Source organism: Caretta caretta, chromosome 16 (genome assembly GCF_965140235.1).
Source record: "Caretta caretta isolate rCarCar2 chromosome 16, rCarCar1.hap1, whole genome shotgun sequence".
In the NCBI taxonomy this organism is placed as follows: Eukaryota; Metazoa; Chordata; order Testudines; family Cheloniidae; genus Caretta; species Caretta caretta.
In genome coordinates, this window is record NC_134221.1 from 25149183 (window position 1) to 25169026 (window position 19844).

Genomic DNA, 19844 nt, shown 5'->3' on the forward strand with positions numbered 1-19844 from the left:
CAGGATACTATCACACAATGCAGCATGTTCCCTAAATGTGCCTAAGTTCTAACCTAGGGGCTGAAAACAATTCAAATGCAAAAGCCAGGAGCTCTGTAAGGAAGCAGCTGTTACTGATCAAGGTAAAGGCTCATCAGAAAGAGAGGTGTTCGTCACCTCAAATCGTGAAACGCTACTGCTATTCTGGGCACTGCTTGATATTATTTTTTCAGGTGTCAGACCAAGTTGTACGTGCCTGCAGCTCTATGTGCCTATGATACAGACAGATATTTACATGTTTAATGAGTTCCAAGGAGTCTCTGTCTCATTAAATTTAGAGCTAATGGTAATTGAAAAATGCCTGTTCTCTCCTTCAGCTCAAAGCCCAATGTATCAGAAGTGGAGGAAAATGCACAGCTTCATACCGCTTTGGGAGAGGCTCACTTAGCCCTCAAAGACACCATTTCTCTCTCCATCTCTCAGACTCTGCAAGCGTCCAGTACCACTAGCCTCTTTTGTACCTGCTCTGGTGTCATTAATTAACGGTTGTTGCCAGGAAGTGGCACTTCCCCAGGTGAGATCATTGAAGTTCAGTATTTGAGGAAGACTTCTAAAGAAGGTTTTATTAAAAAATAATAAAATCAATATCTTAGTTTGTAAACACTTGCAATTTGAAGGGCACATTTGAAGTGTCTCTGCTTCCTGCAGATGCTGGTGCAGCCACAGCTGGGAGGGGTTGCTTAGCTGTCCCCATTCTGCACTTGACATTTTTATTTTTTAACAAAATCAAAGCCAGGTGTATTTTTAAAAAAAGTTTTGTTTGCTGGATCTCTCAGCACGGAAGTTCCCATGTTGCAGCAAGTTAGTGGCAAAACCCAGCAAAGATGTAGAGAAATTCTAAGGATTAAGTTCAAATTAACAAAAGGAATTTTAATAATTTTAATAATGCAGTCCAGTAGGGACAAAACACCCGTCTTCTGCTTTTAATTAACGTTGTTCCAAGTAAAACAGAGACCTTCCAATGCTATCTCTATACTGAGCCTTCTTTCCAAAACCGTGAACGCATCCATTCATCACAGTTACTAGTGTGGGCATGGGGTGAGCTAGCAACGTCCACGAGTCTGAAGCGTCTCCAGTTTACTGTTTCTGACTGGACAAGAGCTTGCCAAGTAGGCCTCAGCCCTTGTGTGGCTGTCGCTTGTTAGTCACGGCGTGAGTTGTCTGCTCATATTCTCTGTTGTTCCTAATGTGAAGGACACACACACCAGTAGGTTTCTGGCTTCCGGAATTAGAAATTACAGAAAGTATGCTTTATATCTCATGTGAAGATAAGGATTCTCTTTCCTCCTCCTGAGGTTATAGTCTAAGGGGATTCCTTTAAAAGTGCCACTAATCTTGGCCCAAGATTGTTCCTCTTCTGGGGCGCAGCAAGTGCCTTGTTAGAATGGTCTCAGAGAGGGAAGAGTCCGATTGGGGCTCATTTTAATTTGGGGAACTGTTACAAACCAGAAAACCCACTGCAGGCTTGCCGCGCTCCTGACTCAAAACCCATTTTAGATCTCACACTGCCACAGTGGCAGAGCAGGCAGTTCTCCGGTGAACTGGAAAGAGGAAATGCCATGCCTGGGGCTTGCAAAAGGTTCAGTGCTTTAATTTGTATGTGCATTAGGCAGGTTTTGAAATGGTGTAGGCCAAAGCGATGCCAGGGACATCAAATAGCTGAGTGTGGGAGTAAGAGAATGAACAGGCTGAGCTCAGTAGCACGGCGCTAAACTTTCAGATCTCGCTGCCTGGTGTACAAGGGCAGCCTACCCAGCAGTGCCCTGGGGCAGATGGTCTGTGAGTGTATTCAGTATTAAGATTAAAGGAGAGAATAACAAGCAAGTGCATGTGTTTATCCTATGGCTGGGGTGACTGGAGTCTTTCGCATCCTTGTACCGAGCCCACGTTGCTCTAACAAGAGAGGCCTGGCCACCTTCTTTAGTGAGGGGGGATCCAAGCATGCAACACTCAGTGTCTGAGAACACTCCTCTTCCTCCCCAGGACCTGCAAACTGCTTCATTTCATGCCTTCTCCCCCATCTCAGATTGCCAGCTTGCCCCCAGCTGAGCAGGCTGGTGCTCTGATGCAGAGATTCTTAACCTGTAGTGATCCAACCCTTTCTGAATGCTCGCCTGTCTCGGTGGGTTAGAACAGAAGGTCTGGATTTGACCGTCTTCTTTCTATCGCTCACGTTCTGGGGCCAGGCTGTCTGGTCTACTGAGGCCACATTGTGCCATGCACAATAGCCAGTGAAATAGCCAGTGGGGAATTCCCCTTGCATGGGCAAGCTCTCTGCCCATGGAGGGCTGTGCCACCCCAGCGTAAAGGGAGGGAGGCCAGGTCAGGGGAGCTCCAGAGGCAGGACATAAGCAGGACAGGAGAGGGATTTGTGGCGCTCACTTCACCCCCCCCCCAATCCTTCCCTGTCCATTGTGAACCTCGTGCCAGGGTATTGCCCCTGCTGCTCTAACCTCCACTGGGGCCAGAGGACCAGCAAGCTCTGGGGCCAGGACATCAGTAACTCAGCCTTGCCTTACATATCTCCAGAACAAAAAGGAACCCAGGTGTCCCGGGAGAAAACCTCACATTCCCTTTCACAGCTCACCAGAACCCCCTGTTCTCCTCACCATGCGAAGCACAGTGCTGTCCTTGTTCTCTTAGTACAGGTCATGGGCTCCTCCCCTCCCAAAATGCTCCTGGTGGTCGGGGGCTGCTTTCACTTGCTCTCATTAGGCCATTTGACTAATGACTGGAGGAGTCTACTGAGCTGTTCGGGGACTGATGGACTCTCGCTAGTCCTCTTCCAGCAGCCTGTGAAGGCAGCCTCTGTTGAAATGGCACAGATGGCCGGCCCGAACGGCAAAGTAAACTACAATATGTCTTGGAGACATTGTCAGGCTGCAGCTTATTTGTCATGTCATGGAAGCCTATTGGGTTAGGGAGTAACTTTGTCTTTCCCCCGTCTCCTGGTCTGAGAAATTATTTACAGTATGTCTGCTCTGTTGGCTGGGAGAGAAGCTGGAGACAGGCCACAATAAACAGGGGTCAGTTTCTTAACATGTAGGGACTTTTCTTTGTTTTAAAAAAAAAGGCTGAAGGTGGGGGGTGGGGAGGTGTTTCAGCCCATCCATCAATGAACACAGCCTCTGGCAATGACAGGCGAATTTATTGGGAGAGGGTTGGGCCAGATTTTTGGTGGAGGTTGCTGCTCTTTTGCTCTAGTTAGCGATGTGCAAATGTGCAATTGGAATGAGCCACATTCTCCATCCTGTGCACACATGTGTTACTTTTCAGGCTTGATGTTCGGACCACTATGGACAGAAATTCAAAGGTAGGGGGCTTCTCTGTACAGGATGGAAAATGTGGCTCATTCCAAAATACTCCTGTGATCTTCGCAACCCATTGCAGGCTAGTGTAAAGTGTTTTTCCACATTTATGAATAATTTTCTTCTGTATTGAGATCACATGACATTTTGCCCATTGTTTACCTTGGTGTGCAGCAGAATCTCCCATGTGTTTAGTAAAGCATTGTTCATAAAAAGAATAACATTCTGCTAAAAATGAGATTCTGAGCAGGAGGTAGAAATGTACTGATGAGAACCAAAGCTTTGGGTATGTTGGAAGTCAAATAAAGTGTCAGACTTAGCAATAAAACACTTTATTCCAAAAGACAAGGATTATAGAGAAGTTTTATAGAAATCAATGGAAATTTTAACCTCTTCCTCAATTCTTGAGTAATTCTTTGGGATTTAATAGATTATCATGTCTCTGCTATTGAATCCTCTAGGATGGCTTGAAAAGAAAGCTCTTAGTATTTGTGTTACCATAGGGCATAAGAGCCAGGTCATGGACCAGGACCTGTTTGTCACAGGTGCTGTACAGACACAAAACAAAGAGATGGTCCCTGCCCCAAGGTGCTTATCATCCAGAGAAGATTCTTTTCCATTAAATTCTAATGGTTTTCCAAAGTAGTTTCTGTAGAACCCTGTTGGCTTTGTCCCTGTTGCATTCTCCAGGAATGCTGCAGAAGGAAAGCGTTCCCATCAGTCTTGTCATACACCTTTCTCGACAGACAATACTCACTTGGCAAAGTGGAGCAATATTGCTGAGTCCTGCAGCCTTTTAAATGACGAAAAGCTACAGGGCAGTGGGTAAGAACGAGTCAAAGCGTAAAGTACAAGTGTGCCCCAATCCATGCTTTGAGGGGCTTCCGCCCGCCAACTGCAAAACCTCATGTGCTCATAGAAAAAAACAAAACATTTTCTAAAATTGTGAGTGATGGCCAGATCTACGGGGTGGCCCCTGCTCCTTTTCCCCTGCCCTGCACAGCCTGTTGTTCTTACTGCTGCTAAAACGTTGCTTTGGCAGGGGGCCTGATCCTACCTGTTACTGAATGACCCCAGCTCCCTGGAGTCCAGTTGCAATTGAGAGGACTCGTGGCCCTGCAGGATTCAGAGGGCATTGGAGAGGAAGGACAGGACATTTCTGTTTCTTAGAGAAACATAATGCTGTGCAAGGATAATTATCAAGCAGCAGAAATGCAGAGGATGAAAGACACACTGAATACAGTGAAGCTTCCTTAGCAAGATGAGCATGGGCGGTGTTGTGACACCCTGTTACCCCGAGCCTGCTCATAAGGGTCACTAGCGCTCCAGGCACATTACTTCCAGACAGTGGGTCTGTGCCATTCACCTGAGAGCAGAACTTGGCCCTTTAGAGCTCCTGCCTTCTCCAACTCCCCTTTGGCCTTCACACTGCTAACTTCACTTTCAACTCCAGCTAGTAACGCAGGCTACTTGGTCTCCTTCCAGTAGCAGTGCCAATAACCGCCACTGCTGGAATGGTGTGCGTGAAAACTAACAGGGCACAACTGGCATCAGGTGGAGGGATTACTCCGGGCACGGCTTTGGCGTATCCTTGCTTGTCAGACTCTTCTGCCTCTAGCAGAAGCGAGGTTTCACACACACAGTTCTATCCTAGCATGTGTCTGTAGGCAGCCGACCTGTTCTACACTGGAAACATCACTTCTCCTCCTCCTCCGAGTCCCCAGCAGGTCTGTCCCATAGACTGTGAGTTCCTTGTAAAGCACTGAGCCCATTGTCATTACCCCATAATTAATAATCATAATTACAGAGAGTATATATCTTCTAAAGGGAAAACCATCTGCATGTTCACAGCAGATTTATCAGGAGGTGGCACTTGTCCCTGAATCCTGCACACGCCCCACATACGCCGTTGCTGTTGGTTGCCCATAGAATAGACACCAAGGTTGAGATTGGCAAAGGACCCTCGGGGAGTTAGGTGTTTGGCTCACATTTGAATTGCAGTGGGATTTGAGTACATAGTGCCCTTCGCTCCCATTGAAAATCCAAGCCTCAGACAACTCATGGCCAAGTTTCCATATTAATAGGATTGATTATTTATATGACAGTAGCACCAAGAGATGCCAGCCAAAATCTGGACCACATTGTGCTGGGCACTGCACAAACATATTAAGTCCTTACCCCAAAGTCCTTGGGCAATACGTTGAGTTTACGGTCTTTTACCGTATCGGATACAGTATCCTTTAGCATTTGTCCAAGGTATCTGCAAATGCAGCATCATGTCTTTTTGTAATATATTCATTTAATTTCACGCTGGATAGTGATCCCTTTGTGTGGGGAGCTGCCAGATTTGAACTCCTGAGTTGCCCGCATCCTGTGCCAATCATTAACTTGTTCCCACGTAGTCCCAAATTCTCAGGGGAACCAGTGAAGACATTATTTCCCTCTGTTAGCTGTTCAGCTGAAAATGATGTGGTCTTTAGCCAGGTGAGCTTTGCCATTTTTATGAGACTGTTTGAAGCTATTTTCTGAGATCCTCATCTTCGTGAAACACAAATCCTGCACAGTGCTTTCGGAGCTGGAGAGAGGCTTGCGGACTGTTATGCTATTGCAGGAAGCTGGTTGTAGAAGCTAAGGTAACTTAAGTGTTAAAAGTGGCAGCAATATATTCAGTGTTGTTGGTTTTTTAAATTGAATTTACTGGTTAATTTTCACACAATCAGGAGGGACGTTTTTGTAGGTTTTTAATATCAGCTGTTGAAAATTCCTGTATAAAAGTTTGTGAAAAGAAAGCAATAAAAGAAATTCAAAGCTATCAAATCCTAGGGTGAGAATTTCAGTGCAGAAGTGGCTGTTGTTTCCTTGGGACTCTAGGGACGTAAACTCCTCCATGGCTGCATCTCCCTCCACAGTGGTGTGAAGGATTAGTGCTCACTGCAGTGTGCACACTGAACCCTCCAAGCACTAAAGCAGCTATTCATCTATACCCAGGAGCTAAATATGACAATGTTAGCATTTTTCATTTCCCTGACGTTACCATTAATAAAGCAATGATCCAAAAGAAGCTTTGCTGAGTCTGTTCTTTATGCTTCCATCACTCACGACTAGATAATTTCACACAGGATCGTTTTTAAATTAAACGACGATAAAAGCGCTCTGCTGCTCTGTGTTCACTAGTTCATAGAAGTCTATCAAGTCATTAACGTGTCATGACAAACTGCTAGATGGCTACAAGAGTAATTAATTATTTGCATAAATAACAGGTTGAACTTGGTGCTGTGAACCACAATGACATATGTATCATATTGAGGGTATCTCAGTACCTTTCACAGAGGGGGCATAAAAAGAGTTAAAACTTAAAATATTTGAAATCATATGTTCATCATTTTTTAAATGGTCAAAAGCTTGGCTTGAGTTTTGATGCTCTTTGTTATAAAGTTCGTTATTAATGGACATTTTAAGAATGCATCTGATCATTGGAGGTTTCAGTGAACAATTATACAGATTTCTATCATCACTATTAATCGCCACATATTTTTCAATATAATAAGAGCAATTATTATTTAGATTCCTCTTGTATGTGCACATTGTAGAAAAGAACAAGTGCTTATTATAGTGAGTAGTGTAGTGAACTCCAGTCTTAAATTCTTTGTCATCTAGAAACTCATTATGTTAGCTGATTCTGCCTATGAAAGTTCGTCAGCCTGGTTAAATTAGGGTAGCATTGGCAGATCTGATTATTTAAATCTGGTAGCTTTGCTAAAAATATCGTTATTCTAGGAAGATGAATTACTAATTTGACAACTGAGATTTAGTTGGAATCTACAACATTAGGAAGAAGGCAGCATCTATCGTACAGCAAGCAAAGAAGGGTGACAGTGGGGGGTGAGGTTTTTCATATTAGAGAGAACTTCTAAGTGAACTAACAAGTTGTATTTATAGGATATAGTTTTGTGACATGCCCTTTAAAGGTTAATATTAAATCTTAGTAATTTACAACAAATTGCACTTGAGGACGTATCAGATCCGTTAAAAATGAATTCACTATTCTGCAGTTCTACATCAAATGAGATTGTCATTTTGCCCTAGCTTCTGTCATCTGCTACTTCCTTTTGGGGGAATTCTCTGGGAAATTCGGTCCATCACATTTTGTGTTTTGTAGGAGTGGGATTCTCACTTCCAGCTCCCTGTTCCTCCTGTATCCAATTCCAGTGAATGAGCTAATTGAATGTGACTCTTGGGGAGGAGCTACACCTGGGAGATAATAAACAGTTGAAAACATTTTTCTTTCTGAAATTCCTGTTTGCTTTTTCAGTTTTAATATGAGAAGGGTGCAGGCACCTCACTGGTCTGATACAGATGCCATAGACATAGTTACACAGAAGGAAGAAAACAACTATCCTTTGTTTCCCTCCCTGCATTTCAAATTCTCTGTTTTCCAATACCGTGATACTGTTTCTTTTCTCAAGCTGGTTTCACACATGGAGTGGCTCCTGATTTGCACTGTTATGAGGAGAAAATTGGGTTTCTTGGATTTAGAGTTTCTAGTGACTTTTGTTTCAGAAGGAAAACCCCTTAGCCTTAGATTATTCCCATCCATTTCTCATAGGAAGAGATACTGTACTGATGCCTGTCAGATCTACCTAGGCAAAGACTAGGCAACGCAGGGAAATGGTGTCTCGATACAGAATATGTGTCACTGCTAGGTCATAGAATCATAGAAGTGTAGGCCTGGAAGAGACCTTGAGAAGTCATCGAGTCCAGCGCCTCGACTGAGACAAGACCAAGTAAACCTAGACCATTCCTGACAGGCATTTGTCCAGCCTGTTCTTTAAAACCTCTAGTGACAGGGTCACTGGTTCCAATCCATGTCTGGTCAGTAATAACCAAAAGTCATTGCTCTTACACAACTGTTTGGAAGCCTGCCATATATGAAAAGCGTTGGTCTCTCTCCAGTGCAGGGGAGCCACATGCCATCGGTGAACTAGCCATCCCAGCATGGTGACGATTTCAGCTTAAATAGGAAGGCATGAATTGTCCAGGGACAGTGAGTGAACTTGTTGCTGGCACACTCAGAGGTGGGGTGTGTCGGGTTCGGGGATTGTACTAACTGCTGGGATCTTTTGAGGACGAAGAGACTATTCCAGTCACTTTATATGTGGGTTTGGGCAGGGTTATTGTTTAGATACTGAAATTGATACAATCTCAAAATACATTTCAAATCTACATGATTACTATGAACTTCACACAGTTATGGAAAAGCCCTACAGAATTTAATACAGAATGATAATCTTTCTGTAGGACTTCTGCATCACCCTGAGGAATTTAATGGGAAAAGGTATCCGTACTGTAGCTTTCTATAGGATAGTTTTAAAAACCCATAGAAAGAACGCCATTCTCTGTTAAATACTGCAGATCTTTAGAATTGATTTTTGGCAGATCCCTATTGATTTCTTGCCTGTTTAAATTCTGTAGCACTCTCCCAAAAGAGACAGGTATATAACTAAGCCATGATTCCTCAACAAGTGTTGGCTGAGAATCGCTTGAACCCGGAATGTTTGCAAAGTCAGTCACTGCCTTAGTATGAGTTTATTAGATCCTTGGACAACTCTGGGAGCTTTCTTTGGGAGCTTTCCACATGTACATAGCACCCAGTGATGGGAGGAGGAACAGAGTAGTGTACGGGTGAGAGGGTGACGCCAACAGGCATCATCTGTAGGAATAAAAGTTTCTGGTTTTGGTTTCTGGGAACTTTGGCTTAGTTGTTTCTCCTATTCAGTCTGCCCATAGATTGGTCACTGATTATTTAGTCTTTCAAGACAGAGCACGCTGGGTGAGTGTTTGTCTTGGTTTCTCAAAGACGTCACCTCGGATATGGGAGCAGTCTTTCTCGGTGGCCGTGTCAAACATCAGATGTGTTCCATGCCCCGAGGGAACAGTTCAGGCCACTCTGTTTCTCCTGCAACCAGCCCAAGGGAAAGAAAATGTGATGGAATTAACTGGCTGCACAGGCCCTGGAACTGCAGTTGTTAGAGAGCTTCTGGCACCTCCTGAAAAATGTGGGAAATGTTTTATTCTGCCAAGGGAGACCCTGTTTTCTCTAGTTCTTTCCCTTGGGGGCTATTCCTAAGGACACTCTCATACAAACCAGGGTTCTCCTTTGTGTAGAGGTTATCTGATTTGCTGGTTCCCTCTACCAAGTCGTCACACTCCTCACGGCTGTTTACAATGGGTGTGATGCTATGCTATAGATCAGGTGACAGATCTTTAAGGCCCTAATTTTGCAGCTATGCAGCTGGACCCTGGTGGGTCCCAGCCACACAGATACAGGATTTGTGTCTTAATATTTAATCTCTCAGCTAATAACTTTAATTGATAGTTTGGAATGTTTTAGTGCAGAGACTTTATTGATGAGTCTTTTACATTATTATTATTTATTATTATTATTTCTACTTACTTACCATATATAATAGATGGTCTCTCTCTCCCTTTGTCATCAGTTGTGGATGACACTAAGCTGGTGGGAGAGGTAGATACGCTGGAGGGTAGGGATAGAGTCCAGAGTGACCTAGACAAATGGGAGGAGTGGGCTAAAAGAAATATGATGAGGTTCAACAAGGACAAGTGCAGAGTCCTGCACTTAGGACGGAAGAATCCCATGCACCGCTACAGGCTGGGGACTGACTGGCTAAGCGGCAGTTCTGCAGAAAAGGGCCTAGGGGTGACAGTTGACAAAAAGCTGGATATGAGTCAACAGTGTGCCCTTGTTGCCAAGAAAGCTAATGGCATATTGGGCTGCATTAGTAGGAGCAGTGCCAGCTGATCGAGGGAAGTGATTCATAGAATCATAGACTATCAGGGTTGGAAGGGACCTCAGGAAGTCATCTAGTCCAACCCCCTGCTCAAAGCAGGACCAATCCCCAATTTTTGCCCCAGATCCCTAAATGACCCCCTTAAGGATTGAACTCGCAACCCTGGGTCTAGCAGGCCAATGCGCAAACCACTGAGCTATCCGTCCCCCCACTATTCCCCTCTGGAGTACTGCGTTCAGTTTTGTGCCCCCCACTACGGAAAGGATGTGAACAAATTGGAGAGAGTCCAGCAGAGGGCAACAAAAATTATTAGGGAGCTTGGGGACACGACTTATGAGGCGAGGTTGCGGGAACTGGGCTTATATAGTCTGCAGAAGAGAAGAGTGAGGGGGGATTTGATAGCAGCCTTCAAGGGGGGTTCCAAAGAGGATGGTGCTAGGGTGTTCTCAGTGGTGGCTGATGACAGAACAAGGAGCAATGGTCTCAAGTTGCAGTGGGGGAGGTCTAGGTTGGATATTAGGAAACACTATTTCATTAGGAGGGTGGTGAAGCACTGGAATGCGTTACCTAGGGAGGTGGTGGAATCACTGTCCTTAGAAGTTTTTAAGGCCCGGTTTGACAAAGCCCTGGCTGGGATGATTTAGTTCGGGTTGGTCCTGCTTTGAGCAAGGGGTTGGACTAGATGACCTCCTGAGGTCTCTTCCAACCCTGATCTTCTATGATTCTTTGTATACTTGCCATTTATTTGTCCCCAGAATGGCTGCATTCCGATGGCCACTTTCAAAAGTTGTTAGCAACTCCCAGGCCAAGCCCTGCAACGTTTGCTTTCGTTCTGCCAGAGCTTGCTCAAATGTTCCTTAGGAGAGCCATACCTTCTTTGTACAATGCCATCTCCAAGGTGGTGATGATTTTCCTTGGTAGTCTTGGGGGGTGAAGAAGTAGAAATGCACAAAAATAAGCTCTATTTTAGGTCTGTCTTGTATGGGAAATATTACAATTATCCAAGAGTCTTGGATGTTAATTCATTCTTAAGGTTTTGCTGCCACTTATAATTTGTTAGCTCTTCCCTTCTATTGTCTGAGTTAAAATGAACCCTTCAGCAGATGGCTGGCTGGTAACTGACTCTCTGGAGTTGATATCTGACGTTCATTTAGGGGAACATCGACAACAGCCAGCCGAGGAGGAATGGAAGACGTGGGTCAATCCTGTCAGAATAGACAGTGCCCTCTCAGACTACAAATGTAGCAAAGGAAAATATTAATCTTTAACAAGAATTGTGAAGAACTTTGCTATAGGGAGGACCATCCGCAGCACTGCCTGTGCACATTTTAAAAACCTGCACCCGGGCAACACAAAACAGGACTGAAATTCCAGAGGTCAAGTTCCCACAACGACTGTTAACTTGGATACCTTGAGGGAGATTCAGACTCTCCCAAGGCCTATGCCTCACAGAAGCCCCATCTTTTGCGCTAGGGGAGAATTTCACTCATGTGCATGTACTGTATATTAAGCAACCTTTTAACAGAAGAAGCAATACACAAAACTTCTGTACGTCCTGTGTGCAATGGGACTGAGATTATGTTGCTGTTGGGAACCTTCATTTTTCTAATTACTTGACTTTTTAGCTGTTCCATTCCCAGCTTAACGCAGCCCTGAAAAATATGTAGGAGCATCTAGGTATCTGAAAAGCTTTGCCTGTTAGAGTGATTTAAATGCCGTTAGCCAATGTGCAGGGTCATGGTGTTTCCTTTGTTTTTAAACTGAATCCCTTATAAAGGCTATAAATACTTGGAAGTTAGATCATGGAACCCTCCCATTGTGAATAATGCTTACACCATCCAGCCTAGGGTCGCCTTCTTATGGTGAATCACCAGCTTTTAGCTTTGGAAAGAGTTTCCTTGTCCATCCTCCAGCATCCCTCTGTTTTGTCCCTTCACGGTGTTGCTGGATACAGTCGACTGTAGCACAGTTTGTCTATAAGGAACATTTGAGCAAGCTCTGGCAGAACGAAAGCAAACGTTGCAGGGCTTGGCCTGGGAGTTGCTAACAACTTCTGAAAGTGGCTATCGGAATGCAGACCCTTCGCTCGGCTCTGTTCTAATCACAGACTGCCAAGAGCTCTAGAAAAGCACCAGGAAAAGAGAATCAAAGGTTGTAGATTATGATTATTTTCAGCGCAGTATTGGAGCAGGGGACATCGAATTAAAAGCCTCCTTCTGATTTCATTTTACTTCATTTTGAAATGAACGGGCTGCTAGTAAATCACAGTTCAGTATCGTCTCCCGCTGCACTTTGAGTGAATCGCACCCGTGGCCAAGTACCGATACGCTGCACCTCTCAAGCCGATAGTCGCTGCAGCACTGGTCATGAAACTGTTTCCTTCTCTTTGTTCTGCTCAGTCATCGTGTTGCAACGACATCCTCATATGGAATTAACATCCACATTGATTAAACCTGCCCCCTCCCTTGTGAGTTACCAGAAACTTCACTTTAGTGCTAATGGTGATTTGGAAAAAAAACACTTGAGGGCTGGATTCTGCCACCCACACTTGCACTAACATCGAATTGGGCAAAGGAGCGCCACTGACGTCCTTGTAGCTACTCGCAGAGTGTGGCCTTATTCAGCCGGAGCAATTGGGGTAGAGTCTGGCCCTACGTGGCAATGGGTCTCAGCGTGATGGTGCGCCATGTCTCCTGATTGCCTGTTCCATGGAAACAAGACTGAAACCACCAAACCTCCAGCTGCCAAGTTCTAGGAGACTGGCTGGCATGCTGGGCTAGCTGAGGGTTACTAGGGGACAGTGTGCTGTAGAAAAGGGAGGGAGGCTTCGGTAAGTGGGGGTGACTCTTTCATTCAGTGACTCCATTCTGCCCCACACCCAGATTCTGGCTGCCTCCCCATCTCCCTGCAGTCCCTTGTGCTTTGTTGTTAATGATTATTTCGGTTGCAGTATTGCCCAGGATGTGCCAGGGGAAATGCTTGGGGGAAATCCTTGCCCACAGAATGTAAATGTGAGCATTCATTGAACATGACTCAATATTGTGGTGGGATCAAATATCCCCATATCAAACATGCTTTAGCCATCTGGATTCAGATTCCTGCAAGGAAATTTGGGCTTTTGTCCCCAAAATTGCTACAAACGCTCACAAAACTGGGCTTGGAAAAAGTGCTTCTAAAAACCCCATCATTTTAAATCTCTCTCACATGGTGTCTCATGTTGGAACAGTTGTGGTCCCACTGCGCTTTGTGTACTGATGTTCAACCTACAGAAATCAACAGGTGGGGGCAGGGTGCAGGACTCTTCAGATCAGTGGTGACGCCCATCAAAACATTTTCTTTGGCAGGCAACAGAATAGTTCAGGTGTGAAGTCAGGGTAAAGATACCAGCTGAAACCCCTTCGTTTTGTTAGGAGAGATTCCCACACAGACACTGGTTGGAGAGCAGCCTACTTCCAGCTGGGCCCCAGTCCTGTTCCAAACAATGTGCATTCTGTGGACTGGTCCCACACTCTCCAAACCACTGACCCTTGTGTCAAACACAGGTATGGGGCTGGTAGGAAAAAAACACTTTACTTTCTCCCCCTTCCCTTCCCCTAGTCTAGGACTGGTGGAGGGACAGGCAATGACAGCTTAGTGCATTATTTGTTTAAACTCTCCTGAATCAGTAAGTATTTCAAATCCTCAACTTCTAGTGCCTGCCTATAAAAAGAACAGCTGAATGAGCTCATTGTTTTCTGATTTTTCCCTTTAATGTATTTTACAAACAGCCTAGTGACGGGCCTGACACGCTGATTCCTATGTATGCTGCTTTCACTTTGGGATTACAGCATTAATAACATACTTCCATGCATCATGCCATTTTTAAGCATGATCGTTATGATAAAGGGCATATACTTAATTACAGGCCTGCTTAATTACAGCTCTGTTGAAGCTCGTTTGTTTAGGAGAATGCTAATTGCGCTACTGAGCCTTTGGCACATCCTTCCTTTCATCTGCTGGGTTTCTCTGTACTGTGTATCAGCATTTTTTTAATGACAGTCTCAAAGACTAAGGGAGCCTACTGATGCTTTTCTGTGGCTGTTTTGCTGTGTTAGAGGAACAAACAGACGAGTGTTGGGTTATTTCTTTAACTTATTTAACAAAATCCATTGTCTGGCTGACCAAGGCATCTCTCTGCCCCTGTAAGAAGAGCTGCCAGTCTCCCAGGTTTGAGAACTTGCTTGGCTCTGTGGCACCGTTTCTCCTCTGTATGTTTTGGTGGTTATAACACCGCGGCTGTGTGTTGCTGCCACACAGCACCCTGCCTCCATCTGAGTTGGTTTGTCAAAGAACAATTATATAAAGTGCATGTAAAATTTTAAATGTATGAAAATCTTCCTACAGCCAACACCTGAACTCGCCCATGTTGGCTGATGTTAGGCACGCAAACCAAAGAGTTGTGAGAATCCTGGGCATTTCAAATGAGAGCCCAAGAAACACTGCCCTGGGTCTGATGCTTTTCGGACTGTTTGGAGTTAGGGTAGAGGCCACTGCAAGCATTAGACTTGTTTTGGGGACATGGTCATGTCTTCTTTTTCTCAGAGCTGAAATGGAAAGGGGCTGGAAGGATTGAAGCAAATAAGCGGCGTGGATAAATTATAAAGCCTATTCAAGACTCAGTGTGCTGGCTTGGAAATGTGCCTCTTTCAGAATTTTATGGGAATTGCTGAGAGATGCAGGTTCCAAAAATAAACTAGCTCACCTGGGCTACGGTGCCTTTCAGAGCTCTCTTTGAGGGTTGCAAAGGCAGTGACAGTACAATGAAGATTCTTATCCTGGTTTAAAAGAGAAGACAACCCAAAGCATATTCAAAACCCGCTACCTATTCCTAAGGTTGTCCTGCAACCAAGAGAGCCAGGGCAGTGTGACTCAAGGCTGCCCACTGCACAGCTACCCCACTCCCGGTGTCTTGGATACTCTGATTTCATGGGCACCTGCTTCCAGTGGACTGTGTGTTTAGTGTATTATATTTGCATTTGGTTATTTGCTGTCTAGTGTTTTCATCAGTAGTAGATTGGCAAGGGAAGGTCATTTATCCTGATGGTCTGGGAGACTCCATTTCATCTCTAGGGTCAGGATTTTTTTTAAAGGATTGCAAACATGTTTCTCCGAACCTCCCCCGTAAGTCTGCCTGAGGGGTGTTTAGTGCCTGGTGTTCTAGGGGGCAAAAAACATCTTGTCCTCTGAACCAAACATTTGATTTTTCTCTCACTAGGAAAACGTACTACATCATGAGGGTTCTTTTTTTATGTAGCAGTTTATATGCAAACTATTATTACACAGGTTTCAGAGTAACAGCTGTGTTAGTCTGTATTCGCAAAAAGAAAAGGAGGACTTGTGGCACCTTAGAGACTAACCAATTTATTTGAGCATAAGCTTTCGCGAGCTACAGCTCACTTCATCGGATGCATACCATGGAAACTGCAGCAGACTTTATATACACACAGAGAATATGAAACAATACCTCCTCCCACCCCACTGTCCTGCTGGTAATAACTTATCTAAAGTGATCATCAGGTTGGGCCATTTCCAGCACAAATCCAGGTTTTCTCACCCTCCACCCCCCCACACAAATTCACTCTCCTGCTGATGATAGCCTATCCAAAGTGACAACTCTTTACACAATGTGCATGATAATCAAGTTGGGCCATTTCCTGCACAAATCCAGGTTCTCTCACCCCCTCACCCCCCTCCCAAAAACCACACACACAAACTCACTATCCTGCTGGTAATAGCTCATCCAAAGTGACCATTCTCCCTACAATGTGCATGATAATCAAGGTGGGCCATTTCCAGCACAAATCCAGGTTTTCTCACACCCCCCTCCCACCCCCATACACACACAAACTCACTCTCCTGCTGGTAATAGCTCATCCAAACTGACCACTCTCCAAGTTTAAAGTGGAAGTCTGTCCTTTTAAGCCAGCTGCATTTGTTTTGGGCTCCAGACGCTGTCCTGCTTGAGAGGCTGGTTCTGTATTCAGTCCACCGAAGTTGGGAGCAGATTCATAGAACGCAGTCTATGAAATTGTGCCAATGGCCAGAATGATATTGGATGTTATCATGAATATACCTGACTGCCCCCCTGTGCTTTGAACTGGCAGTACAATTGGGAGAGCTAGCAGAGAGGTCTGCCCTGAGTGATTTGCACCCTGTTACGTTATTGCCAAATGTCGATGCGATTCATACGTGGTATCTTTCTGGAAACGCAGTAAGTTATTGGACATCAGAATATTGATGCAAGATTTCAACTCTTTGTTCATCTGTATTTTTCAGCCATGGATGGAGTGCCTTTTATGATCTCAGATAAGTTTGCCTGCGCTCCTGAAGGGGTAAGTTACTGTCATCATTCTCTAGGGTAAAGCTCGCCCGCCTGTGGAGGGCACTCACAAGGCATAGGCACCAGTTAAGCTTGTGGAACATAACTGGTGCGTAGTCCTGGTGCTGGCCACCTGCACAAGGGTGAATTTCACTCTAGTGACTGTAGATGCACCTGAGAATACTTTCCTTTGACGTGTGGGTGGCTGTTTAGAGGTGCTGGCCACCTGCACAAGGGTGAATTTCACCCTAGTGACTGTAGATGCACCTGAGAATACTTTCCTTTGACGTGTGGGTGGCTGTTTAGATTGTTTCACCAAATCATTTCTAAAAGTAAATTCCTCTATTAGCTGAACCCTCGATCACTGCCAGATAGAAAAGCAGTACTTGTGGCACCTTAGAGACTAACCAATTTATTTGAGCATGAGCTTTCGTGAGCTACAGCTCACTTCATCACCTGCCAGATAGAGGTGATCATGAGTAAATTCCTGGCTGCGTTGAGACTGTCTGTATATGTTTAAAAAAAAAAAAAAGCGCAAATACCTGATTTTCCAAGTCTATCTTTTGTCCCTTCCCTGCATAGAGGTGGCCCTGTTCCTTCAGATCCCAGAAATTGAGTGCAATGCTAATGACACTGTGGCTACTGCAGACGCTCCCTGGGAGTTAGAGATATTGCAGGGTTCTTTTCATCCCTGTTCTTCATAACTCCGCAGAGAGCCATGCCAAGCTGCGGTGAGACCTTGCACAAGTGTGGTATGAGGCTGGTAAGGCACCTTCAAGCCCTCCCCAGGAGCAAAGGTGGCAGGGCTGCCATCGCCCATGAATACTTGATCGAACCAGCACGTTACTGTAATTTGTGTTTAAAAATGAGGGGTTTTCAGTTCTTTGGTGGGAGCCCTGGACGTTCCATTGTGGGTCTGGCCTGTTGCTGCTGAGCCAAAGTAAAATTGTTCCCAGCCTGCATCCACATCTTTGTTAGAACCGGCAGCTCAGCTTTCCCAGGACCTGACATGCTGGTCACGGGGTCATAGAAATATTGCTCTGGGACTGCACTTACAGCTGAGAGTCCTGGGCGGTGCCTCCATTCCAATGAAACACAATATGCATCACTTACATCTTTCTGGAAGCTGCTTAATCTTGAAAAATGCTTGTGATTTTGCACGTGGAGTGCAAGTAACTTTAGCTGACCCAAGGTAGCTTGGTTGCCATGGCTACGCTGGCAGGATTCCAGTTTCTGTGGAGAGAGGCTGTGCTGTCCTGTTTACCAATTCCAGCCTAGAAAGTTGAGCGAGGTTGTTATGTCCTAATGATACAACAGCTGGACCTCCGCTGGGGTCCAGGCAATAGAAACGTGGCTAGAAAAACGTTTTTAGTATTCATGTTTCCCTCTGGTTTGAGAGATTATATATGCCAAAGTGTATCAAGTGCAGCAGCAAGGCGAGGTTGCATTTCCATGTGCAGGATGCTGTCAGCTGAATTCTGAAGTGAACGTCGTGCTGGTGGTGAATTCAGGGTCTGCACTGACAGCCCTGTTGATTCGGCACCGGCAGTGACCATGTTAACTTCTCACACTGCCCTGCACTGCGGTTTCTAAACTCTGACCTGTGTCTGTTTCTGAAGGGAGAGGGCTCATGTCCTGTTCAGTCCAGAGTGTATCTGCTGCGATGGTCAGCAGGTGCTGGTTAGTTCCTAATGTGCTGGTGTGTTTTGTGAACACCTGTCCATAGGAATGGATTTCCTGGAGAGTCCCAAATAAGTGCCATTTAAGGACTTTGGAGTACTGCTTGCCTGGTACTAATTTAAGACTGTAATCTAGAGCTGAAAAGCTCCACATTCCATTACAGTTCCCCTAATCCAGCCAGTACCTCAAACAATATCTCTTTAAAAATCAATGAACATGAAATTATAACTGAAAACACGGAACTGTCTTCTGTGTCTTGTTCTTCATGTCCTGCATCTGGTGTTGCATCTTTTTTGTTTTGTTTTGTGATTATAGAAACTCCAGGTAAAATGTGATGGTTTTGCAGCCACTGCTGTCTGGAAAGGATTGTGTGTACGTTGTTCATCCCTTCCACTCACGCTCCCAGAGAACTGGGATCCCCCTGCTGCTAGGAGAAATGCAGAGAGCGATTAGGCCATGCTAATCCTTCCTTAAGATTCCCGTGACACCATTGCCACCAGATGGTCAGCATGGTCAGGCTTTTCCACAACTAATGCCTCTCCTGCTTATGTCCCCACTGCCATCTAAAATCCAGGGTGTGTTACACACAGTGGTGCAATAGCCGTTGTCAGGAAGACAGCGAAGGATTTACCAGTTTAAAATGACCCTGTCCAGAATGGCAAATAATCCTGGTTAGTTATAAGCAAGCATTGCAATCACTGCCCATAGTCCACCTGCCTCTATGTTGGTGTGGTGTACTGGGGGAAAGGGTTTCACACACATTTATAGCTGGTGCCTCTGACTCTCCAGTGACAGAATGTATCTGCTGAATTATTCTGAAAACTAAATAGCATGTTTCCCGGGTCTTTGGGGTGTTTAGTTTTGTTTTTGTTTTTTTAGATGCAGCAAGTTGATCTCTTGGGCATCACAATCAAATCCCTGGCAGAAATTGAAAAGGAGGTAAGTGGCTCTGTGGGACTCTGAGCACAGGCACAGCCAAATCTGTGCTCGCGTAGTTGTAAGGTTCCCTCCCTTATGGAAAGAGTTTAGCTTGCTTTGCCAGGTCACTGCTGGTGAGTAAAATCAACATTAAGTTAAGCCAAACAGTAAGCTCAAAATTACAAATGCCTTTTGTGATTTGTGCCAGAAGAAGCTTTAAGTGTTGAATCTAACAGCAAAATCTGCACCCTCCATTTAATTCCAGATGTCTCTTTTGTTTAACCTTTCTTTCTCGCTTATTAACAAACTACGTGTTTCCCGAAACAGGGCACTGTTTGTGTGAGATTGCCTCTTCCATTTCAGGAAGCAATTGAACTCAGTTAAGCAGTGTCAGGTAAACTGCTTCATAATTTTTCAGTTTGATGGTGAACGTAACTTGTCACCAGGAACAAATAGGCTGAGATTTTAGAGACTGTGAACCCTCCAAAAGAGAGAGAGGATCAAACCAGAGTAGTGTCCACCTCTGGTTTTGTGTAATTGCTGATTTCCTAAGGCAGTGTTTTAGTGTGCACATGCGCTGTACCGCAGGACGGTAAGCCGTCAGCTGTTCAGAGGCAGCTTCCCTTTGAGAGGAATATTTGTCTTAAAAATGGAGCTGGTAGAGCCATGTTCCTTTGGGATTCCCTTTTTGTGTTATCAGCTAACAGGTTCCTGTGCTGAAGGATGGCCGGA

The 19844-nt window shown here is 44.9% G+C and overlaps 1 protein-coding gene across 5 annotated transcripts in view; it reads left to right on the forward strand.

The window, feature by feature from the left end:
- Positions 1-19844, forward strand: part of MVB12B (multivesicular body subunit 12B) — a 95860-nt gene that overhangs the window by 67056 nt on the left and 8960 nt on the right. For all 5 annotated transcript variants that reach the window (XM_048822788.2, XM_048822789.2, XM_048822791.2 and 2 more), the window contains exons 8-9: positions 16472-16527; positions 19074-19133. In XM_048822788.2, coding sequence (XP_048678745.1) covers positions 16472-16527; positions 19074-19133 — 116 coding nt within the window. The remainder of the gene's footprint in view (positions 1-16471; positions 16528-19073; positions 19134-19844) is intronic.